We start from the raw sequence: 26,590 nt of genomic DNA, 5'->3' as shown, positions 1-26,590 counted from the left end.
TCTCATTTACTACATACTAATCCATCCTTACTGCTCATGCCACTGCCATCACGTGGGCAAAATCAGGAGATTCGGCCCCCCTTGGTCCCTCAAGGTCATCTTTGGCTGTCCTCTCTTAATTTCTTTCTCATACACGCACAAAATTAATATTCTGTCATCGCTCTCTAATTGACCAAGTGATTCAAAACACACACGGGCAAATTCATTTAACATTTGTACCACTTTTGTATATGATATTTCACACCCAACCATATTTCAAACCTCCATATTTTACATTAGCCACTATTGAAACCTTAGAATGCTGAAATCGAATATTAAAATTGTCATTGTGAATATTTAAACTAACTCACTGTCCTTCTTTTCAGAGCTAACCAACCTTATTTTCTATTTTTTTATAGCTTATTATAGATTGCATTATTCTCAGTGCATAAATATCCATAATATAAACAGCATTCACAACCCATTTTTTTCCATGATGTGAGATATTTCTTAACCCTTAAATGCATGACTGTTTCGCCAATCATTCTTACATATTCGGGTCTTTATTGACCCGGATCTATATCTAACATGGAAGGATCTCTACCTATCGCGATAATATAAAACTTCTCTGATATTAGAGTAACAATTACAGAAGAATAAAATAAAGCATATTTTGTTACCTTTTGGAGCTTGAAAGGGCTCCGTTTGTGCCGATGTTTTATGCCATCACCACTGTCCTCGTCAGAGCTCATTTCCCAGTAAATTCAGCAAATAATAGGCTAGTTTTATGTTTGAGGTCACGAATATGAGCCCGTTCGAATCTCAAACGTATTCTCAAAACTATATAATTTTCAACATCTTCAAAATCAATATTTCGATCGCTAACAGCTTCACCAGATCCATCCAGTAACAGTTACAGTCATATTTTACTTGCTCTGCAGTAAATTGCTGAGCCATTTCATGTTTTTCTTATTTCGTTTTCTGTCCGAATGAGTCGTCACTTCAGCATTGTGTATCAGACATTGTCACCTTGGGGAATAAAGGTGAGCTGCACTTATTCCGTCATCTAAGATTCAATTATTGTTGTGCAGAAAAAATATACGTACACTTATACACACCTCGGGTCATTAGCGATCCTATACAATTTTTACAAAAAATGAATACAAAAATAGGCATTCTTTTATAATTTTATGATTTTTATCTTGTTATATTCTTTATAATGAATTGATTGAGGAATACTAAGAAGGTTGATGTCTAACTTTAAAAAATTAATGAGGGGGAGGGCAGTGAATGACGTCCCGGGTCACTAAAGACCCAAGGTATGCATTTAAGGGTTAAGTACATATGAGTATTCAATGCAATGGAAAAGAAAATATATAGCCTAGGACTTGATTTTAACCATAAAGAATTAAAGGTATAAGAATTGACAGAAACATTAAGAAAGAATAGCCTAAGAAAGTAATCACTTTTGATTTTATTAATGTTAAGAAATCTCTACACATCTTACAACACCAAATGCCCAGCTATGTTGTTCATATTTGCATAGAACATACTAACAACTTTGTCCAGGTTTGATGATGCCAGTCTGTGCATCAATCCCAGTGTCTTTAACCCACTGATAGCCATATTAAGAGATTAGCATGGCCCTAATCGCATTACTGTCTCACATTCTCACCTGTCTCCATTCATGAAGCCCAGTCTTGGCCTTGGCTTTGACCTCCAGTTCTTATTGGGTTACAGAGCAGACCATGCTCCTGCAGACTTTGTTTGGGCTGGATCACAGTGTACCAAGTCTGGCATTGAATTAAGAGGAGCTGAGTACTGCCTTGGCATTGGGCGAAGTTTAATGCCCTTGTTAGAACTCGGACATAAGTGCCAAAGCTAACCTATCACTAATTGTAGTGTCCGGTGCTCTCATTCTTGTTTAGGTCACAGATTTACACTGCCAAAGATCAGAATGTTTCATATCTCAGATTTTATTGCAACAGCGAGCAATTGCAAAACTCTATGTTCCGTCCCAGATCAGTAATTAGGCTGGTGTTCCAGTCTTTGAATTGGCTCCTGTCCTCGTTTCATTACTTAACTAGAGATCAGTGTTTAAACATTTGTAAAGACATACTGGTCTGCACAGTTCTTAATAGCAGTATATCTGGTTAGTTTTGTAATAAATTACTTGTCTATTAGCAGATGCTGTTTACACAGCGTAACATATGGTATAAAAATATCAGTGACAGCCCTCCACATAGAGCCATTTGGGGTTATGTACTCTATTTAAAGACACAATGGTTCTCTCAGGGATTCTCAAGTTCACAGGTCTCTGAGATCAAAGCGTCAGGCTTTTGTATCACTGGCCTTTAACTGCTGATATACCACCCCTCAAGATGCATTTGTTCCTTTAATGAATAAATGAATTGTTGACACTGCCATGCTCTCACTCTGAAACATGGTAATGATGTTTTAATGTTTAAAGCTCTGAATCACAGAAAATGCTGATAATGCAAAATAGATTTCAGCGAATAACAATTTAAATTTGTGTCTTTTTCTCACTTAAAGCTATTGTTTGGCTTCAGAATATAAGTTACAGGTTACTTTAATGGCAAGTGTTTTTCTCCATTTTAGCTCATAAGCCACTGGTTACAGTCTACTTTTGTTCATGCAAATAGCATGTTCCATGTAAGAAAAAGTTTGGAAAAACATGAATAAATGAATAAATGATGGCATTATATGCAAATCCTTTGGGTATTTTACATATTAGACAATGGTAAACTCAACCAGTGTTGTAATAGTCAATAATAAAGATCTGTCTCCTTTGGTAACTTCAAGAAAAGGGGGTCCCTGCCCTGTAGTGGTAATTCATGTTTTCATTCTTCTCTCACACTTTTTCCATGGCCCATTTTTCCACTCATGAGTTCCAGAAGGCGGGATTAGAGAGAGATTAAAGTCAAACGCTCTGCCTGTGGTCCAACACTACTGTAGATTTCCTACTGTTAATGATATGTGCATTGTGCATCCATCCTCTTTCAAACTATGATTCTCTTTCTCTGAGGAAAATCATGTGGCCAGGTCATTCCATTAACTTTTTCTGATGTCTTCAGAATTAATTGCCCATTTACTTTCATCACAACCATTTTTTTTTTTTTTTTTTTTTTGCACTGATGGCATTGTATTCAAACTCAGTATTCCTGATTCCTCAAAAAACAAACATCTTTCCACTTAGGTAGACACATTAAATTTTGTCTGCTGATTGACACCAAAGTGCACAATAGTAATCCCCTACCCTGAGGTCCATTGGTATCATATATCACCTGTTTTTCCTCTCATTTGCCTGCATTTGTACCAAACGTTTGCACAGATGATCACACTATTGTTAATAGCATTTCATACAGTATCTCACAGAAGTGAGTACATTTTTGTAAATATTTTATTTATATATGAAGAAATGACACTTTGCTACAATGTAAAGTAGTGAGCGTACAGCTTGTATAACAGTGTAAATTTGCTTTCCCCTCAAAATAACTCAACACACAGCCATTAATGTCTAAACCACTGGCCACAAAAGTGAGTACACCCCTAAGTAAAAATGTCCAAATTGGGCCCAATTAGCCATTTTCTCTCCCCGGTGTCATGTAACTCGTTAGTGTTACAAGGTCTCAGGTGTGAATGGGGAGCAGGTGTGTTAAATTTGGTGTTATCGCTCTCACTCTCTCATACTGGTCACTGGAAGTTCAACATGGCACCTCATGGCAAAGAACTCTCTGAGGATCTGAAAAAAAGAATTGTTGCTCTACATAAAGATGGCGTAGGCTATAAGAAGATTGCCAAGACCCTGAAACTGAGCTGCAGCATGGTGGCCAAGACCATACAGTGGTTTAACAGGATGGGTTCCACTCAGAACAGGCCTCGCCATGGTCGAACAAAGAGGTTGAGTGCATCATATCCAGAGGTTGTGTTTGGGAAATAGACGTATGAGTGCTGCCTTCCAGCATTGCTGCAGAGGTTGAAGGGGTGGGGGGTCAGCCTGTCAGTGCTAAGACCATACACGCACACTGCATTAAATTGGTCTGCATGGCTGCCATCCCAGAAGGAAGCCTCTTCTAAAGATGATGCACAAGAAAGCCCACAAACAGTTTGCTGAAGACAAGCAGACTAAGGACATAGATTACTGGAACCATGTCCTGTGTTCTGATGAGACCAAGATAAACTTATTTGGTTCAGATGGTGTCAAGCGTGTGTGGCGGCAACCAGGTGAGGAGTACAAAGACAAGTGTGTCTTGCCTACAGTCAAGCATGGTGGTGGGAGTGTCATTGTCTGGGGCTGCATGAGTGCTGCCGGCACTGGGGAGCTACAGTTCATTGAGGGAACCATGAATGAGCAGAGCATGATCCCCTCCCTTCAGAGACTGGGCCGCAGGGCAGTATTCCAACATGATAACGACCCCAAACACACTTCCAAGACGACCACTGCCGTGCTAAAGAAGCTGAACCCTACTGAGCATCTGTGGGGCATCCTCAAATGGAAGGTGGAGGAGCGCAAGGTCTCTAACATCCACCAGCTCCGTGATGTCTTCATGGAGGAGTAGAAGAGGACTCCAGTGGCAACCTGTGAAGCTCTGGTGAACTCCATGCCCAAGAGGGTTAAGGCAGTGCTGGAAATTAATGGTGGCCACACAAAATATTGACACTTTGGGCCCAATTCGAACATTTTCACTTAAGCCGGGCACACACTTAACGATTGTAAGGCCGATTATGAATGTAAATTGATACTTATGACTGATCGCGCTCTAACACGTCCAGTCAGAGCCAGTTGCGTTCAGTCTGCGATTACAGTCGGTGTTCAAATTCACTGTATGTTGAGCACAGTCTTAGAATGTTTTAGCTAGTTGTTAAATGTGTGCCCAGCTTTAGGGGTGTACTCACTTTTGTGGCCAGCGGTTTAGACATTAAAGGTGCTCTAAGTGATGTCCAGCGTTTTAGGCCAAAACATTTTTTGTCACATACAGCAAACATCTCCTCACTATCCGCTAGCCGCCTGTCCCCTGAACACACTGTAAAAAAACGCAGTCTCCGTAGTCGCCACAAGCTCCGAAAATGGCAATAAAAACAAACTGTTGCAGCCTGGACCACAAGATATAATAAATATGCTCCAGCCAATAACCGACAAGAATGATTTTAAATGCGTGTTCATGACTGTTTCAGGAAGCACAGAGGGGAGGGGAAGGAGGAGGAGGAGGGAGGGTCTAGCTAGCCTCTGTTTTGTTTGACAACACTTCGAACGTCAACAGGAAGTTACTCCACTCGGGATCACTTAGAGCACCATTAATGGCTGTGTGTTGAGTTATTTTGAGGGGACAGCAAATTTACACTGTTATACAAGCTGCACACTCACTACAGAGGACAGAATGCCTTTGGCTTGCTCACTAGGGGACTGTAGTAATTAATTACCAAGAACTTCCTTCTCGGTCACCGTGATTTTGCCAAGTAAGCATGTTCCTGGATCACATATTTTGTTGATCCTGGAACAACATTCCTATCCAAAAATTTAGTCCTAACCTTTTCCCAACCCCTAAACCTAACCCAACCCGTAACTTATCCCTAAAATCAGAGGGAAACAATAGTTGAATAACACTGTCATGGAAGCACCTAACCCAGGTTGTAACCCTAAACTTGACATAAATGGTAAACTTGTCCCTCAAATCTGATTGGTTGATTGGAATGTTGTTCCAGGATCAACAAAGATGTTGATCCAGGAACATGTTGTACTTGGTGAAATCACGTTCACCTTTATTCACATACATAGACTACATAATGCTAACCCAAATCTCAACTGCTTGTTTTTTTCTTTATAGAATATGTGGCCATGCATGTCAATGTTATCTGCTAGTTTATGATAGTTCATTTTCGTTTCAGCTTTCAATTCCCCCGTGCTCGGAAATCTGCATTTTCTGCATTTTCGTGTTGTGACCCTAGCAAGATCCTTAACGCATGCACTTTACCAGCTTTGACATCCATGTCACAGCACACAGGGAGAAAAACAGCTGAGCTGCTCAGCTTCACCCCCTCCACCCCAGACTGTTTTCCATCTACTTCCTCCCCTCCCCCACCCTTCCTCACTCTTTGTTCGCATTCTGTCCTCTCAACTGGTTGCCACCCAACACCGTTTCTGGCTCTCTGATTGGCCAGTTTGATATTAGAGGCGTGGCTTGTGATGCAGCGCTGACATTTTCTCAGTTGGTTGAGAGATTACGGTGTCAGTAGAAGAGCTTGAGAGAAAGCGGCTGACGCTCAGGCGTTTAAACTGCTTTTCTCGGTCTAAACCCTTCAAACAAATATAGAGCACTTTACTCAATCAGAAAGATACAAACTAACGTTAGATGATTCGTATCATAAGAAAAACGATTTGAATGAAAAAACAGAGCTGTGTTCTTTCTTCTGTCGTGTCGTCTTTCTTCCTCATTCCGGTTTCTTTTGTTTATGTCCTGCAGTGTTCTACTGCTCGACGGAGATTACATCGCTGACAGTGAGAAAACGATAGAGTGAATCGAGAAAAAATCGAAAGGCAGAGAGAAACATAGAGAGACCATCTCGTCCTTTTAACCGTCTACACGTCTTGTGGTGTCCAACTGGACCAGGAGCGAGAGTCTAATGCCCCCGGAGGATGAGCCCAGCCATCGAGGGGATGCAGACAGAGCCGCAGGGGTATTTGGGGAAAGGGGTACTCCTTGAGCCCTTTGTGCACCAGGTGGGGGGACACTCGTGTGTGCTTCGCTTCGGGGAGCAGACGATATGCAAGCCCCTCATCCCCCGGGAGCATCAGTTTTACAAGAGCCTCCCTACGGCTATGCGGAAGTTTACACCGCAATATAGAGGTAAGTAATAATGCGACGTATTCTGGTTTCCTGACTATACAGGCTATTCCTTTCTCTTTCATAACCGTCTTTCGTGTACAATATTATATTTTATCGGTGTGTTAGACTGTAAAAAAAACATCTTCATTCTGAATGAAGGCCTGTTGTGCTGCGTTTCCGTCACTGTTTTCTCACGAGGGCGCTGTTGTAATATCATAAATTCTTAAAGGGACAGCTCACCTAAAAAAAATAAAAAATAATAATAATAATAATATAATAATAATATTTAAATTGTCATCATTTACTCACTTTCGTGTTGTTCCAAACCCGAATGACGTTTCGTGGAACAGAAAAAGAGACACCCTGTTTGTCACATTCATTGTATAATTAGTCATATTCATTTTAGAAAAAGTGAATGTTTACTAACATTCTATAGAAATAAGAAAGTCATGTTTAAATGTATTTAAATGTTTGGGTGTACTACTATCCTTGTAAAGCTCCCTTTTGGGTAGGGCCCCTATAAGGTAAGTTATTGCATGCTAGCAAGGCTGTACTTTGTTAACACAAACACATAGGTATCAGGGTTTCGTTTGAGGATGAAATGTCTGAATGTGGAATGCTTACCAGCCTGACAAACTTGAAAAGAAGCAGCAATGGCAAATGTTTCTTTCTGGACCAAAAGACTGCTGATATGACAATGATTGACTGCCTCCCACACACCTGTGGTTACAAGATTTTGCTGTCATTCCTGAAGATGCACCTGGAAAGACAAGTTCAACCAGCTTAGATTGCTTCTGTCCACTGTCTACTTCTTTCAAATATATAGGCCTACAGCCTTGTTTGGATGCACACTACATGGTCTATATGCTTTAAATACCTTGGATTCCAGTGTGATAATAAGTGTGCAGGACATCTGTTTTTTTTATTGGGTGAGGTTGAGGGATGGGTGTGATGTCAAAACAGAAGCTTGGACATCATCTTTGCGGTTGTTTTGGGTGTCTTGAAATGCACTTCTTTTCCTGAACTGTAGGAAATTACTGAATATATATTGCTTTTGACACTTTTCTAAACGGTTTCCTGTTTTAATGTTCTGAATTGGACATCTTGGTGAGACTTTGGGTGTTTTTTGTTGTTGTTTTTTTCCGATGTGGCGTTATTGTCATTACAATACAACAAATTTCTTTATTAAAATGCAAAAACTGATGAAATATATAATTTACTTTACATGATTAAAATGTGTACATCATGGTAGTATTTTTTTCTGCCTTCAATTTAAGCTGATTTAAATAAAAATAATTGTATTACTGCACTTTTTTTTTTTTTCCCATTAAATTAATAGAGTAATGGGAGGCCATTATCATCATTGAAAAAAACATGAATAAAAACAACACATCTATTTTTAATTTTATTTTCATTATATTTTCTTTTTTCCCCATTTGATTTTAGGTTGAAATCACTGATCTATATGAATTTATAAATTCATGTGTTTGACTTTTCATGAGATTCATCCTTACTTTCCCTCTTTCAGAATATCATACATTTGATTTGCTGATTCCTCTATGCAAAAGACGTTTCATGTATGTCTTTTAAGACATTTTAGACTATTTGGGACTGCGATGTTCTTGTAACATCCATATTTTTCTTCTGTGATTTTCCCAGGTTTGTCCATTGTGTTTTATCTGATTCTTTTGAATGATATGATTTGTTATTTGACAATAAATAGTGTTGGTTTCATCATATCTTTAGCCTCTTGTCATTTGTTCTTGGGCCGGTCTAATTCTTGTGTGGCAATTGATTGAACGTCATTGTTTCTTGTGGTTTGCTATGACACATTTTGAGAACAAAACCAGTGAAGTCACAGCTCCTGTTCATTGGTGGTTGTTGTTGTTTCTTAGACCTCTCTCTCTTCCCAGCCATCAGCACTATTTGCCCCCCACCCCCTCTCTATCTCTCTCGCACTTTTCCATGTATTTCTGTCTTGTTTGTTTGTTATGGATTGTGTGATTCCTATCAGGTTAGGAGCAGCCTGTGCTGTCGGCTCAGTAGCTTTTGTTAAAGACTGGCGAGCTTTTAAGAGCAAAAAAGAGAAGTGGGTAAGAGATGTTAAAGATTTCCCAGACAGTTTACTTTAAGCTCGGAACTCTGACTACTTCTTCTTTTGCTGAAGTGAAGTTATTATGGTTTCACCTCTGACCTCATTCTTTTTTTCCTCTCCCCCTCTTTGTCTTCTATTCCATCTCTCTCTCTCCTCCCTCTCTCTGCAGGTGTGGTGTCGGTGAGTTTTGAAGAAGATGAGGAAGGGAATTTGTGTCTTATTGCGTACCCTTTGCACAGTGAGCTTGGGGACCTGGAAAATGTGGTCCCCTCGGCCGACCTGGATCCCAATAACAAAATAAAATGGGTCAGTAAGATGCTGCTGGACAATGAGGGCTACAGCAAGGACCGGTCCAGACACACTCGGAAGGATAAGGACAAGAGGTAAGGAGATGGTAACCGTTTATTGTGCAATCGGCTTGTCAATATGCGTAATAGATGCATAGAAAAATAGGATTGAAGAGTTCACACCAAGAACGATAAATATAACGATGTTTATATTCACACCAGCAGACAACATCATTCTGTTGATTCTAAGTGCACTGCAGTTATATTGTCTGCCGCTTTAAATGCTCAAGCTCTTTAAAGTAGGATGGATTCTGATTGGCTGTCTTTGTTTTTATCGCTCATCAACTGAAAAAAAAAAAAAAAATTCCAAAAGTGATTCCAACAATACTGTTTCTCTGCGCCTTTATCGTTATGGTTGTGGTGTTGACGCTGATTATAATTGATGTTGATTATAATTATTGTCCTTTTATGTGAATGGGCCTTTAAACCTCAGAAGATTTTTTCATTTTGACAGTTATTTTATTATAAGTTTTTGTTGTTGTTGTTTTAATTTTGTTCTGACTAAAATGCCATGCAATGCAGTCAATGGGGAAAAAAAACAAACAAAAAATTTTTGGACAAATCCAAAAATCCATGCAAGTCATTGAATGAGGGACCAGAGACCAGAATATCATAGAAACTTGAGAGTGTGTCTCTTAATATGGGCCTGTAAGCAACCACCTAGCAAGTAGGGCTGAATGATTAATCAAATAAAATTGAAATCACGACATGGCTTAGTGCTATTATCAAATCACAAAGGCTGCAATTTAATTTAATACAGTGGGCTCAGTTCATAGTAAATGCTGCTCTGTGTAAAATCCATCCATCCACTGTTTTTTGGGTCACTTATGTTGTGTATTTGGGACCACTACTTGTGTGTTTATAAGTTAGTGTTGTAATTTTACAGTTGTAGTGTACTTTATTTTTATTTTTTTTTTTTTTACAGTGAAATAGTATTATAACAATAGTAATATTTCTTATTTAGTTTAATGTTTTTATTTAATAATAATAATAATTATTATTATTATAATAACATAATCATAATAATAGTTATTTTACAGTCAAATTGATATATAATTACAAAGTATTTTTGGCCAAATTGTGTAGCCTTAAAATTTACATGTTTTTTTTTCAGTCGCATTTGCAATTTTTTTTTTTTTTTATCAGAAAAACCTCTCAATCACCTTAAAAAACTAATAGCACTGACCTGACAACCACCTACTACATTGTAGCTCAGTTTTGCATCATTAACACTGCATCATTGGATTGATTAAAATCCAAAATAAAGTCTTTAAATTTCTTCTTTTATATAGATTTGGATTTTGTGACTATTCAATTTTGAACCCCTGAAATAAAGCAAAGTTATGTGTGCTAAACCCTTGCTGAAGTGCTAGTAGTCATTTAACAGATGTTGAGGTTCAGAATCATTCTCAAGGGCACAATACTGACAAATCATGTGCTGTTCATTGCGGATCGAACCAGCAGCTTTGCACTTAGCAGTTTTAAGCTTTAACGCCTAGACCGCACCACCCCACATCTCTCGAATAATGCTAGCCTGTGTTCTCCTGTAATAATGGCCCTGCTCAGTACACGTCTGACTCAGTGAGAATGTGACCGATCGTAGTGTCCTTGTCGTCATGAAGAGGTGCTAAGTGCGCTGACCCACAGAACACCCAGCTGGGCAGAGCAGATGCTCTCTCAGTTCCTGGCAGCCGGACTGGTGCAAATGTGTGTTTTGAGCCAAAGTTTAGCAAGGGGTTATGTAACCGGCGTAGCTTTGTGACTTAGAAGTGACCTCTGTGTGACTGGGGAAGGGGTGAAAGAGCAGATAAGGGGCATTTGTTCTCTGTGCGGGATGGGTAATAACCATCTCTACTGGCTCTCTACTTTAAAATCATTCTTTTAGCATGTTGATTAAAGCTTATTTGGGTGTTCTGGGTCCTAGGGTGTTTGTTCAGATCTCTAAAAAAGCATGTTGAGTTCATCCAAAGAAGTAGTCTGATCCAGCACGTTAGCCCTAATCTGTCTGTCTGGCTGACCCACCTCTGTCTTCACTCTTTCAGTGTGAAACGCGAGGAGGAGTGGATCAAGCAGGCTGAGGTGTTCTACTACAGTCTGGAGGGGAGCAATGCTGCTGGCCCTCAGCTCAAGCACAACCCCTGGAGCCTCAAGTGCCACCAACAACACCTGCAGAGGATGAAGGAGAACGCAAAACACCGCAACCAATATAGTATCCTTCAGTGCTGCCACAAACAACAAAAGTGGATTGGTCTTGTGTACTTTACTGCTGCTAGTTAAATTATTTTACACAATCTTTTTTTTTTTTTACATTTTGGGGTCAGTAAGATATTTTTGAAAGAAATAAATACTTTTATTAATTATTACTACACATTAAAATGATCAAATGTGACAGTCATAATGTTACCAAACATTTATATTTCAAAGTAATGCTGGTCTTTTGAACTGTATTTATCAAAGAATCCTGAAAACAATGATCATGGTTTCCACCAAAATATAAAGCAACACAACTGCAAATATTTCTTAATCACCAAATCGGCATATTAGAATGACGATTAGAAGGATCATGTGACATTGAAAATTGACTTTGAGTAATGGCTGCTGAAAATTTAGCTTTGCCATCACAAGAATAAATATATTAAAAGATATATTTAAAAAGAAATTGTAGTAATATTTCACAATTACAATTACTACTCTATTTTTGACCAAATAAATCCAGTCTTGGTGAGCAAAGAGACTTCTTTTGAAAAATATTAAATATTTTGAACAGTAGTGTGTATATTTATATAAAATGTATTTGACAGCATAAAATATATATATATATATATATATATATATATATATATATATATATATATATATATATATATATATATATATATATATAAATTTATGCTGTCAAATAAATTTTATATAAATATACACACTAATTTATATATATATATATATATATATATATATATATATATATATATATATATATATATATATATATATATATATATATATATATATATATATAAATTAGTGTGTATATTTATATAAAATTTATTTGACAACATAAATATATATTAGCTCATTTATTGTCAATGAAAGTAAATGGTATTAAAAATATTTTATATTTTTTTAAATATATATATTTTTTATAAATATTATATAATATTTTAAATATTATATCATAGTTTAAACACCCATTTTACCCACTTTTTACTTAAAAATCACTAAAAATATCACTAAAATATATGAAAATCTCTGCTCATTGTAGATATTCGTACTGCACAACATTATACAGCTTCTTTCGTATGCAGACAATTAGAATGGCAATTGTAAGAAAAATAAAAATAAACCATTTTATCATGCAACAAAAACAAAGGTAAATTGAGCACAATTTATTGAAAAGAAAGGAGAATCTGTGTTTCCCTTAACCCAGGACCTCCCATCAGAATTCATCCTTTTGGAGAACCTGACGTGGCGCTACACGGTTCCATGTGTGCTTGATCTGAAGATGGGCACGAGGCAGCACGGGGACGACGCCTCTGAGGAGAAGAAGGCCATGCAGATCCGCAAGTGTCAGCAGAGCACATCCGCCAGCATCGGAGTGCGCCTCTGTGGCATGCAGGTTAGCGTAGCTCTTAAAGGTGACTCCATAAGGAAAATATCATAAAGGCAATGTTTCGTTCACACGCTCCTCTTTGCTTTTTGTCCAGGTCTACCATTCAGACACAGGGCAGCTCATGTTCATGAACAAGTACCACGGCCGTAAGCTGACCCTGTCTGGCTTCAAAGAGGCCATCTTTCAGTTCTTCCATGACGGGAGACGCCTAAGGCGTGAGCTCCTGTCGCCGGTGCTGCGGAGGCTGCGAGACATGCAGGCAGCCCTGGAGGCCTGCGAAAGCTATCGCTTTTACTCCAGCTCGCTCTTGATAATCTACGATGGAGACCCTCCGCGATCCCGCCATTCCCCAGAGGATGGGCTTTCGGAAGAGGAGGAGGAAGATGATGACGATGAGGAGGAGGAAGAAGAAGAGGAGGAGGAAGAAGAAGTGGAGGGAGGTGCTTTTGGATTCCCTCACGGCGCAGGCGCGGCCAGCAGCAGTAGCAACAGCGGTGCTTGTGGCGGCGGAAGCAGCACCAGCAGCTCTGCGGTGGTGCGACGCATGGCCAGGTCAGACGGCGGCCCGGCCGTAGACGTACGCATGATTGACTTTGCCCACACCACTTGTAGGCACTACGGGGAGGATAGTGTTGTCCACGAGGGGCAGGATAGCGGTTACATCTTCGGATTGGAGAACCTTATCACCATCATTTCCCAACTAGACGATCACAGCGCAGATTAAACCACAGCTTCGTTTCAAACCAGCATGGCGTTCGAATGGCGTGAGAAACTTCTTTCTCTTTTTATTCCGCGTTCTTTCAGTCCCCTGAGATGTCTCAACTTCACCTGTTCAGTTATTTTTGGTGTCTTTTTGCTGATTTTTGTGTGGGTAGAGGATTAAAATGTTTCGAGAGGCTAACATTGAAATGTCACATGATCAGCTTCCTCTGTGTTCAGTAGCTTTACTCACTTCCCTTGGTGTACTTTTACAACGTTGATGCCGTTCCTCTTTTCTTCCTATTTATTGAGAAGATAAAATGGTTATTTACAAAAGAAGGACCTGATTTTGTTCCTGTACTTGTTCCTTGAGAAGGTTCCGGAAATTTGATTAGCTTCCGTGCGCTCCTTATTGGATGAAGGAACAGTTGGTGGCGAAAAGGAATACTGTAACCGTCGCTCTACAGCACTGTCCCATTGCACCTTTACCCATTGTGAAGAGAGAACTATATTCGGATAGTTAGTTGACATACAGAGACTATAATAAAGCTTTATTTATTTGTCATATTTCCTAAATAAACTAAAAAGAAAAAACATTGAAAAAGAAAATGGAGATTCAAAAATACATTCCATGTTATTAATGTTACAATAATGATATTAATAAATATTATTATTTGACATGTTCAGATACCTCTATCTTATATCTGTTGTACACGGTATGTTGGAGGAAAATAAAACTTGTTTGTGTTATTCTGGTTTTGTACTGTTATTATTATTATCATTGATATTATTATTGTTTTTAAATGATTTCTTTAGCAAGATGTGCTGTATCTAACAGATATATACTGTATATGCTGTCTAACAGGTTATAGTAAGTCATCCCAGTTTTGATGCTGAACAAGAATAGTGAAATGAAAGAAGTTGGTTAAAATGTTTAAGATCTTTACTAAGGATGTTATTAAAATTGTAACTAGCTTAAAATCAATTGAAGGCTGTTCTAGTGTAGCATTACTCTGTTTACCCATAGTAATCTGTTAACTGATATTGATAGACATGATAGAGTTATACCTTTTCAGGTTTCAGGTACACAACATACAACACATGACGACAACAACATATATATAACAACATATTTTTAAAAGATACAGGTATACATTTTTTTTTTTTTTGGTAATGGTTGCTTTTACATAGTGGGACTCTATAACACTTCCCTGATGGCAGTTGATACATTGGAAATAAAACATGACTTGAATCACTCACAATTGTCTGTCATTCTTAAGAACCAAAGACTCATAAATTAGTTGAAGTGATGTATATTCCCAGTTTTAATAAGACGTGCAAGCTGTGATTTTGATTGGACCGAAAGATTGCCATACCAAGCTTGTATCCTAAATTTAACAAACTACCTAAAACTGCTTGATAAAATAATTTCATAATTCTCTGATTTACACCAAACAACCTAAGTCTTCTTAGAAAATACAATCTTTGTTGGAACCTTGAACAGAGATAATCAAAAGAGGTCATTTTCATAGCCATGAAATCATCAGAGAGAGGAAATATCCACATCACTACATTATCATGAGTTTTAAAAATGCTAATGTCTTGCCCTGTGTAAAACTTTTAAAGGTGTCCTGACCAAGTAGCCTGACCTTATCCTCTTTACTGGCTGTTTGAGAATTTAGACGCTCCTCTCAGTTACAAATAGACGTGTATCACTGTTACACAATGACGCAGATGTAAAACAGACATGCATTATCAACAACACTCTTTAAAAAGATAGGAGTTTGTTGTCACACTTTTACTCCAGTGAACATTTCTCAGGGAGGGTTAATTATAGAGTACATACAGACCTAGTCAAAAGGAATAATTAATTTTTTTATGTTTTTGAAAGAGGTCTCTTGTGCTAACTAAGGCAGCATTTTTTTTTAAATCAAAAATACAGTAAAAACAGGAATATTTTGAAATATTATTACAAAAACTCAACAGTATAATATATTTGAAATGTAATTTATTCCTGTGATGGTAAAGCTGAACTGTCAGCAGCCATTACTCCAGTCTTCAGTGTTACATTATTCTTATACTGATTTGGTGCTCAATTATTAATAATATTATTGTTAATAATATTTTTGTGGGAACTGATATTTTTTTCAGGATTCTATAATGAATAGAATGTTCAATAGAACAGCATTTATTTGAAACAGAAATATTTTGTAATATTATAAATGTCCTTACTTTCACAATTGAATGACTCCTTGCTGAATAAAAGTATTAATTTCTTTCTTTTAAAAAAACAAAAAACAAACAAACCTTACACCAAACTTTCAAATGGTATCACTGTTTTAATCAGCAATATTATATACAGTACAGTCCAAAAGTTTGGAACCACTAAGATTTTTAATGTTTTTAAAAGAAGTTTCGTCTGCTCACCAAGGCTACATTTATTTAATTAAAAATACAGTAAAAAACAGTAATATTGTGAAATATTATTACAATTTAAAATAACTGTTTTCTATTTGAATATATTTGACAAAGTAATTTATTCCTGTGATGGCAAAGCTGAATTTTCAGCATCATTACTCCAGTCTTCAGTGTCACATGATCCTTCAGAAATCATTCTAATATGCTGATCTGCTGCTCAAGAAACATTTAATGTGTACAATTGTAAAAAATATTTGTGTCCAATATTTTTTTTTCAGGATTATTTGATGAATAGAAAGTTCAAAAGAACAGTGTTTATCTGTAATCTAATCTTTTGTAACATTATAAATGTCTTTACTGCCACTTTTGATTGATTTAATGCATCCTTGCTGAATAAAAGTATTCATTTCTTTAATTTCTTTTCAAAAAAATAAAAATAAAAATTCTTACTGACCCCAAACTTTTGAACGGTAGTGTATAATGCTACAGAAGCTTTGTATTTCAGATAAATGCTGTTCTTTTGAACTTTCTATTCATCAAGGAATCCTGAAAAAAAAAGTACACAACTGTTTTCAACATTGAAAATAATCATAAATGTTTATTGAGCAGCAGATCAGCATATTAGAATGATTTCTGAAGGATCATGTGACACTGAAGACTGGAGTAACGATGCTGAAAATTCAGCTTTGCATCACAGGAATAAATTACTTTGTCAAATATATTTAAATAGTACACAGTTATTTTAAATTGTAATAATATTTCACAATATTACTGTTTTTTACTGTATTTTTATTAAATAAATGTAGCCTTGGTGAGCAGACGAAACTTCTTTTAAAAACATTAAAAATCTCAGTGGTTCCAAACTTTTGGACTGTACTGTGTATATATATATATATATATATATATATATATATATATATATATATATATATATATATACACACACACACACACATTCAAGATGTAACATTTAAACTCAACTGGACTTCATTTATACAAAATGTCTCATATTACTGTGCTAGATTTGGTGAATTGTGTTCATGAACAGCTGGCCCAAAACATAACCACTCTACCGGGGGCTTCAGATGCCAAATTATGGGCTTTATAAGCTTTGAGGACCAGTGATGTTTAATAATTTGCGACATCAGTGTGTCTTTATCCAGCAGTGTATCAGTGCCCATGTAAATGCTAATTGGTCAGTGCATGTATATGGTTTGGGATGATGCTTTTTTTGTTTGGATTCCAGTGTCTGAATGTTTGTCAGTATTGTTTAGCATCACCCTTTATCCAGTGCAGTGGTTGCCATGGTAATGGGGCCTGTTTGGTAATACTGAAATCACTATGGCAACAGAACAGTACCATATTTTTAGTTCTTTTCTGTTGCACTGGGGATCATGTGTTGGCCTATATACGCTAATTACACCTTTAAAATGTCAGACAAATATCAAATGAATTCATCCCCAATCTGAAACATATGGGGTGTTCATCTTACATAATTATTGGTTTCAAGTACGCAGCTGGCTCATTTAGACTTAACATTAGTACTCAGCTGTGCTCTGTTTTAGTTCAATTCATTCTATTCTACCTTTGTTCTCTCTGAGTTCCTAAGAATAGACCATTGTGAGGGAAAAGCATTGCTCGGTTTCTTTTGTCTTTTTCTGCAAACTGAGGTCACATTTATACGCACACGCATTAGTAAATATTTAACTTGAAAGTCATCAACCTGTTATATTAAACATCCCAAGTGCCAGTGTGAAATGCTTTTGATAAAGACAAAACTGGGACAAGTCTCTAGCTTGTAAATAAAATACATTTAAATAAAATAAAAGTTTATTCAAATTCACACAGTTTGAAATATATTTTAAATTTTTTTTTAAATTAAGAAGCACTTTCACTATTTAAAAAAATATAAAAAATATTTTATAAAATTCATAAAATAAATAATTAATAAAAAGACATTTATAAGTAAATATAAATAAATATAAAGTTCAAATTCACTCAAGTTATTATTCTGAAAATAATTTACAAAACTATTAAATTTGAAATGAATCATTTTCACTAATAGGCCTATTCTATAAAATGTAGACATTTGTTTATAAAGTTTATAAATAAATAAAAGTTCAATTTCACTCAAGCTATTATGTTGAACTTCATTTATTATGCTTTAAAAGAATACAATAAACAAAACTGTTACATTTTAAAATGCTAAAAAGAAGCATTTTCTCTACCTCATTGTATATATGTAGAGAGAATAGGTACCATTAAAAGATCAGTTCCTGATTTCAGAGCAGAGAATTTAAAGAGCATCAGTGATCCTGTATGTCATCACTAGCAGGGTCATATAGAGGACACGTCATTGACTTTACCCTTGATGCAAATCAATAGTTCATCCCATTCCAGTCCCATCGAAAGCATGTGTCTTCATTTAATACATTCAATCAGGTGGGAAAAAAAGACACTAGCACTTCTCCTCTAACCAACATCACATGCAGGGCTTGACATTAACATTTTTGCTAACCAGCCACTGTGGCTAGTGGTTTTCCAAAGTTACTAGCCACTCAGCATTTTCACTGGCCACCATTTTGACATCGATACCATGAGGAAAAACTGCCATATAGATATTTTTACTATTTCATAATTTGGCAGCAGGTATATTAGACTGCTGTCACTTTAAGACTTGACACATGGATCCATTATACTGTTACCCTTGCATTGAAACATAACTGACTGGGTTTACGTTGATACTCGCCAAGACTGGCATTTTGACTTTATTTTGTGTGTATTTGACTGTTTAAGCATTACACACTTTAGTACTGAGAGGCAGCTTTATGTTCATGCACTTTGGGTGTGAGCACAAAATATGTGTTAATTAGTAAAATTACACAATACACACAATCCCAAAATTCAAGCCCTGAATTTGGGCGAGGGACAGGTTTGTGTGTCAACTTGCTGCTGGAGAGATGAGAGAGAGAGAAAGCGTAGCCTATTGGAATCGTATCAGATATTTCAGTATCGATATTTAGTTATCGATACCTAGTTTTTTATTTTAGATGGATTTTTAAAAGACTACAGTTGAAAAATGTATATTTAGGCTAGCTATATGTATAAAATTTATCCCGACAAAGTTGCTAGTAGGAGTGACTGCATTACATGCCAGTGCTGAAATCCACCCGCATTTGGCGGGTTGGTCGGTGTTAATGTCAGGCCCTGATCACATGACACCACTAGCAACTAACAGAGGAAAACATTCTTGGAGGGAGACTAAGACATAAACACACCCTGACAGGGCAAGTCGTAGGTCATGAATGCCCCTTACACTTTTGACTACAGTCAGAGAGAGTGAGAGAAAACCAGGCCAAGAAAGAATTAGAATCTTACATAAGCACCGCAATGACGTAAATGCCGCTCCCATATAGCATTAGCTGTAGGCTGCTGTGTTGACTTCATTCACTGACTGCACTGTCAACATGTTTAATCAGGCTCACCAACTATAACAAGATCAACTAAATGTGTCCACCAGTGTATTCTTGATGAGCTTTATTGACTTGGCTCAATTTCATTAACGTAGCTGCACATGCTCAGGTGATTCTGTTTGTGCAAGAAACTTTGAAATATGTCTGAAAATGCTCTGTTGCTCTGCTATAGGTACAAAGACTGTTATGTGAGAAGACCATGAAGGAAAAAATTATTGATGAATAAATTTCATTTCCTATCCCAGTCCTATACTTCTCTATTGTGAATATTCTGTCAAACCAGCTCAGCCCAGCTGAACCACCAAGCAAACAGAGAGAAAGGGCAGGGTTGACTAAGCATTGTTTTTACGTAACTGATTCTCTTTGTTGTCCATCTAAAAAGTTGAAGAAAATGGAAAGGGGATGGTATGAAGCTATGAAGCATTACTAAATGTTTTGTATTTTTTATGTATTTTTTATTTCTATTTTATTCTAATTTATTTATTTATTTATATTAAATATTATTTCTATTTAATTTTACAAAAAAAGCAAAAAGTTTACACTTGCAATTGTGAGAAAAAAGTCACTATTCTGGTTTAAATCTTGCAATTGTCATGTTCTGTTGTTGTTTCAGTTTTATTTTTACGGACTTGTAGTTTGTCTTCATTATTTCCTGTGTTTTCTTTGATGTTATGGTTATTAAGTATGTTTTCTTTGGTTCTTATGGTGATGCATTGATTATCTCACAGATGTTTCGTATTCAGTTCATTATTCTGTGTATATATTGCCCTCGCTTTGTCTTGTGTTGGTTGTTTTTTATGCACATTGTCTCCTTTATTTTCATTTGTTGAATATTGTTGTTTTGTTTCGAGTGAATCATGTTTAAGCTGTTAAAGGTGCTACAGAGGATGTTTTGTTTTATACATTTTTGCAATATTACTTGAAACTGTCTTTACTAACTAATAAAAGACTATTTATTAGGTGCACTGAAATGAATAATATTAATATACATCATCTGTGCACGAGGTAGGGCCTTAAAAACATCAAAACATTTAAGCGATGATCGCGTAAACGATTGGCCCTCTGGCTTGTCAATCACTGCCATTACGTTCCTTGTGAGAGACATGCGCGGCTGCACGCTCCAGTAACTTTCCACACTCCACAGGCAATGTTTTTGTCAGGAGACAGGAGTAACAACTGCAGATTATGAGTTACCTGCAGTGAGTCCGACATAATGAATCCACTAACACGACACAGCGAATGCCGGTGGTAAACACTCGTGTTCCAATACTCGTGCATGAGTTTTGGGAGGCGTTCCCTCGAAATGAGCTGTGAAGGAGGGGGGTTATTCTTACGCATGCGCTCATTTCAAAAACTCACTAACAGTCTTTGGTTTCTCAGTCGATGAAAAGATCCTCTTTAGCACCTTTAAAAGATCCGATATAAACTCAGAATTCTGAGAAAAAAACTCTAAGCTATTGTATGCCTTCAGAAGACTGAATTTAGTATTTTTGGAACGTGATATTGCTGTTGTATTGGAAGAAATGATGAGAATTTTTTCACCTTCATGTACCAATAAAATAAAAACAATTAGGTTTGAAATTATACTGTAAGTAATGACAACTATCCCTTTAAGAACCTGGTGAAATGGCATGTGAAGCACTGAATCCTGTAGCCTTGATGTAACAATGTCTCAAGCATTTGTAAAGTGTTCTGGTATCCTGTTATTAGGTATTCAGAGGCATGCAAATAGTCTACTGTATTTTGGGTGCTGGTCCACAGGCATCCTTCCAATTCAAAGAGGAATAAAATAGAACTAGAACTAATTTTTGAAAATGTATTGACTTCCCAAATGATTCCAATATTGCCCTCTTTGGTTTAGGAATCTGTTGAGTTGTAAGGAGCCCTGCCTACTGAAGCGTTCTTTCCTCTGCTGTCCTGCTGTGTGTTTGCACACATAATGTCACATTCTGACTCATCGGACGCCTCTCTAACTCACTGACAGTATTTATAGATGCATCTAAATATGAGAAAAAAATCCAACTAATCTGAAACACACAGAAATTAGTAAAAATGACTCAGACATGTGATGATAATGCATTCGTTTTTTTCTGTTGTTGTTGTTGTTTTTTTTGCTTTGGTACTATTTTCACAAGTAAGGTGTATATTTTCAAAAACTCCAAACTGATCACACAGCTAGTCATTCTTTCAAAACCTGATCTCATGCTTTCATTCTAGTTATACAAATTTATGTAATCACTGTTTCAAAACACAAGATCATTGTGATATGAGAACATTTGGTTTAATCACGAAACACACAAGTTCTTCTTTCACTTTGGTACTTTTAACAATCAGTTAATTCAATTGTAAACAATGCATGTTTCAAATCACCCCTGATGCTGAAATAATTACAGTTACACAGGCTACAGATGCCACATTAGAAAACAGACTTACATTACCTAAATTACATAACTGACATAAAATCCATAATGTTTGTAATAGTATTTATTCAGTGTTATCAAAAGGTGTGAAGTATGAAACAGTCATGAGGTTTTGTGTAGAACAGAGTTTGCTGCCGATACAGTAAATGTTCTCACTGTACCATGTGACTCAATCTATACTGTAGTAGACCTATAAGGGTGAGTTACAGTAATGTGGCAGTCTTTACCATGGTAATACCTCTGTTTACAGTATCACATGGCATACTATAATGTAAAATGACGCCAACGGATGTAGCCCAGCAATTGTCAAATTGTAAACCAAACCCAAGTAAATCATATGAACTGCAATGTCACATAAACCATAAAATAAATCAACTCTCAGCACAGTTAACAACCAAAGAATTCTGAAAATAGCTGCTCAAATTGACCATATCTCACTGAGAAATGCAAACACCACAAAAATAAATGAAGCGGAAGGCCTTATAGTATGTCATAATAAACGTTTTGATTATGTATCATGCCACTTCCTTCTCAGTCCAGATTCCACATCCTTCCACATGGTTGAAATATTATTTATTTATAAATTTACATGAGGTATGCATGCAAAAACAAAACGAAAAAACAGCTAAATAAAGGGCTAAATTGCATTTTTTTCTTTATATGACAGAACACTGAGATGTAAAAGAAAATGAACCAGTTTGGTGAGAAAAGAATGTGTGATTTGTGTGGTATTTGCTTGGCCTCACCTCTGTGTTATCTCACAGTTCACTGACCATTATATAACCAGTCTGAACAAGTATCTCTTTATTAAAGCGCAGACAACTGCTCATCTCTAACAACAGCAAGCACACCAGAGAATCAGCCACTGTGTGCATAAATGTGTATAAAGTACTGCGCAAAAGGACATGTGTTCTCTCTGCTCTATCATTTGTACTTTCCCGCCATTGGTGTAATCAGCAGTCCATGCTTACAGACAAGAAATGTACACTTTTACACCATCTTGCTGATTTCTTCAAATAAGGTCTCCTATGCATGTCAAGGCCTGGCTCGAGCCCACTTAGCTTTGTAAGTGTGCCAGGCTTTGGCCATGGAAGGCTACGGCTACACTGCTTTCCGACGTCACATTAAAAGGGGTCCAAATTGAGGGGCAGCCCATCCTGAGTGGCTCATTTTGTCCTTCAGAATGAGCTACCACCTGCATTGAAGTATTGTATACAGTGGATACGGAAAGTATTCAGACCCCCTTAAATTTTTCACTCTTTGATATATTGCAGCCATTTGCTATAATCATTTAAGTTCATTTTTTCCTCATTAATGTACACACAGCACCCCATATTGACAGAAAAACACAGAATTGTTGACATTTTTGCAGATTTATTAAAAAAGAAAAACTGAAATATCACATGGTCCTAAGTATTCAGACCCTTTGCTGTGACACTCATATATTTAACTCAGGTGCTGTCCATGTCTTCTGATCATCCTTGGTTCTGCACCTTCATTTGAGTCCAGCTGTGTTTGATTATACTGATTGGACTTGATTAGGAAAGCTACACACCTGTCTATATAAGACCTTACAGCTCACAGTGCATGTCAGAGCAAATGAGAATCATGAGGTCAAAGGAACTGCCTGAAGAGCTCAGAGACAGAATTGTGGCAAGGCACAGATCTGGCCAAGGTTACAAAAAAATTTCTGCTGCACTTAAGGTTCCTAAGAGCACAGTGGCCTCCATAATCCTTAAATGGAAGATGTTTGGGACGGCCAGAACCCTTCCTAGAGCTGGCCGTCCGGCCAAACTGAGCTATCGGGGGAGAAGAGCCTTGGTGAGAGAGGTAAAGAAGAACCCAAAGATCACTGTGGCTGAGCTCCAGAGATGCAGTCGGGAGATGGGAGAAAGTTGTAGAAAGTCAACCATCACTGCAGCCCTCCACCAGTCGGGGCTTTATGGCAGAGTGGCCCGACGGAAGCCTCTCCTCAGTGCAAGACACATGAAAGTCTGCCTGAAGGACTCCAAGATGGTGAGAAATAAGATTCTCTGGTCTGATGAGACCAATATAGAACTTTTTGGCCTTAATTCTAAGCGGTATGTGTGGAGAAAACCAGGCACTGCTCATCACCTGTCCAATACAGTCCCAACAGTGAAGCATGGTGGTGGCAGCATCATGATGTGGGGGTGTTTTTCAGCTGCAGGACGACTGGTTGCAATTGAGGGAAAGATGAATGCGGCCAAGTACAGGGATATCCTGGACGAAAATATTCTCCAGAGTGCTCAGGACCTCAGACTGGGCCGAAGGTTTACCTTCCAACAAGACAATGACCCTAAGCACCCAGGTAAAATAACGAAGGAGTGGCTTCACAACAACTCTGTGACTATTCTTGAATGGCCCAGCCAGAGCCCTGACTTAAACCCAATTGAGCATCTCTGGAGAGACCTAAAAATGGCTGTCAACCAACGTTTACCATCCAACCTGACAGAACTGGAGAGGATCTGCAAGGAGGAATGGCAGAGGATCCCCAAATCCAGGTGTGAAAAACTTGTTGCATCTTTCCCAAAAAGACTCATGGCTGTATTAGATCAAAAGGGTGCTTCTACTAAATACTGAGCAAAGGGTCTGAATACTTAGGACCATGTGATATTTCAGTTTTTCTTTTTTAATAAATCTGCAAGAATGTCAACAATTCTGTGTTTTTCTGTCAATGTGGGGTGCTGTGTGTACATTAATGAGGGAAAAAAAATGAACTTAAATGATTTTAGCAAATGGCTGCAATATAACAAAGAGTGAAAAATTTAAGGGGGTCTGAATACTTTCCGTACCCACTGTAGTCACACGATAGCAAGGTTTAGTAAATCGAGGGAACAAATTAGTAAATCGTGTGCACAAATTAGTAAATCGAGGGAACAAATTATTAAATCATGCTCACATTTTTTTTCTTGCATGTCACGTGTAGGGCTCCATACAATAAAAGGCAAAAACACCAAAAGATAAATCTTTAAACTGATGCTGGTTAAGCTCCATCCACACACAGAAAAGCATCTTACATCTACTATGTATCAAACTGAGGCTAGATAGTTCATACCGACAGACTAGAAGATAGTTCATACCGATAGCCTAGTGGGCAGCTCGTTGACATGTAACACCCTTGTGTTTTGGACAACTTGAGTTCAAATCCAGGCTCTTGGACTCTTCCTGATCCCGTCCTCCTCTCTCTCTTTCCCACTTTGCTCCCTGTCTACATACTGTCCTATCACAATAAAAGGCAAAATTGCCAAGAACTAATGCTTTTTAAGCTCCATCCACACACAGAATAGAATCAGCATCTTTTAATCCACTACATCTAAAATCTCTCATCAAGGGGATGGGGGAACAGATTCTGACAGCTGGATTTTGCTGTCGGATTCTGTTCCTGCCATGAATCATACACAATGAGGTTCTAATATTGATCAAACTCCAGCTGGTTTGTTCATGCCAATAGCCCAGTAGGCAGCAAGTTGACATATAGTGCCTTAACCCTTTGAGAGACTTGAGTTCAAGTCCCGGCTCATATGATTTTGCTGATCCCATACTCCTCTGTCTGTTTCACTTTGCTTCCTTTCTACATTCTGTCCTATCACAATAAAAGGCAAAAACAGCAAACAATAATTCTTTGGACTGATGCTGGTTAAATTTTAGTGAATTTCTCTGACACCATACATCAGAGTTTTAAGTCTTGATGTCTTGTAAAGAGCACATTCATGGCTTTTCAGAGATACCAATTGTTTGGAGGCTTCACCATTGGTCTTTAACTCTGGCTGACATTAATTTAGTGATCAAATTTAGCACTCTTATGAAAAGATGATTTATATTTTGAATATAATTATGATATATGATAAAATTTTGTAATTATCATTTAAATCTGACTCATTTTCAAATTGAATGTCATAAATCAACATCTCAGTAAAATTTTGGATGGTTTCTTTTTTTCCCTGGGTTAATTCACCAGTCAAGTCCTTGTGGCATCAGGTTTTTTCATGAATCAAGAGCCTCTGGTTTCTGATGCAGGGATGCCTCCTGGCGGTTATTTGTGTATAGCAGGGAATTAGACATTTCAGTTACGTTGCTCAGAAACAAACTATTCACCACAAATTTAAGCACTAATTGTTGCCATTTCCCATTCTATTACATTGGAATTAAATGTTCTCTTTCAAAGTAGATTGAGTTGAAAAATTATTTTACCAATACACATCACCTTGAGGTTTATTCTTGTAAAAAATAACTTTGGCTAATGCATCAAAACGTTTGCCAGTCTCAACACAGTCACAGGAAAAGAAGATAATAAAACGCCATAATTCAACAATTCTAATCAAGTTAATTTAGACAGTCTTCCATCTTTTCACAGACTGCGTTTTAAAAAAAAAATATGTACATTTATAACACTATACTTAATATTATATTACAATTGATTCAAATTACAAAAATAAATAAATAAATGTTAACTCTGCTGCGAGGGAGTTATGGAACAGCGGCTATGGAAGTGACGGTAAAAATGACATCTTTCTCTCTTCTGGCTGTCGTTATCAATCGCTCTCTATTTTTCCCTCTTTTTGAAAGTTATGAAAACACTATTGTGGAGTTTTTCTTTTGCTATTTGTGTAAATCGAAACACAAACAATATATTTTATGTATCTCTCCTTCAGCTCTACAGAATTTTACCCAACTATGACGACT

General features: G+C 37.2%; 1 protein-coding gene across 1 annotated transcript; it reads left to right on the top strand.

Moving 5' to 3' along the window:
* Nucleotides 1-6,205: 6,205 nt before the first annotated feature.
* On the top strand, nt 6,206-14,325 carry ip6k2a (inositol hexakisphosphate kinase 2a). Its single transcript, XM_048198783.1, has 5 exons — nt 6,206-6,845; nt 9,089-9,302; nt 11,309-11,475; nt 12,707-12,882; nt 12,971-14,325. The coding sequence occupies exons 1-5, from the start codon at nt 6,635-6,637 to the stop codon at nt 13,598-13,600; spliced, it is 1,398 nt and encodes a 465-aa protein (XP_048054740.1). The 5' UTR covers nt 6,206-6,634; the 3' UTR covers nt 13,601-14,325.
* Nucleotides 14,326-26,590: the final 12,265 nt, after the last annotated feature.

This window comes from Megalobrama amblycephala, linkage group LG8 (assembly GCF_018812025.1).
Source record: "Megalobrama amblycephala isolate DHTTF-2021 linkage group LG8, ASM1881202v1, whole genome shotgun sequence".
NCBI lineage: Eukaryota > Metazoa > Chordata > Actinopteri > Cypriniformes > Xenocyprididae > Megalobrama > Megalobrama amblycephala.
The sequence above is the reverse complement of the archived record's forward strand: the minus strand, read 5'-3'. Positions and strand labels throughout refer to the sequence as shown.

Bases quoted from the DNA above. Each gene is read 5' to 3' on its own strand.
- ip6k2a (XM_048198783.1), top strand. From the start codon at position 6,635: ATGAGCCCAGCCATCGAGGGGATGCAGACAGAGCCGCAGGGGTATTTG. The intron at 6,846-9,088 runs GTAAGTAATAAT...CTCTCTCTGCAG, and splicing joins GTTTACACCGCAATATAGAG to GTGTGGTGTCGGTGAGTTTT. The intron at 9,303-11,308 runs GTAAGGAGATGG...TCACTCTTTCAG, and splicing joins CGGAAGGATAAGGACAAGAG to TGTGAAACGCGAGGAGGAGT.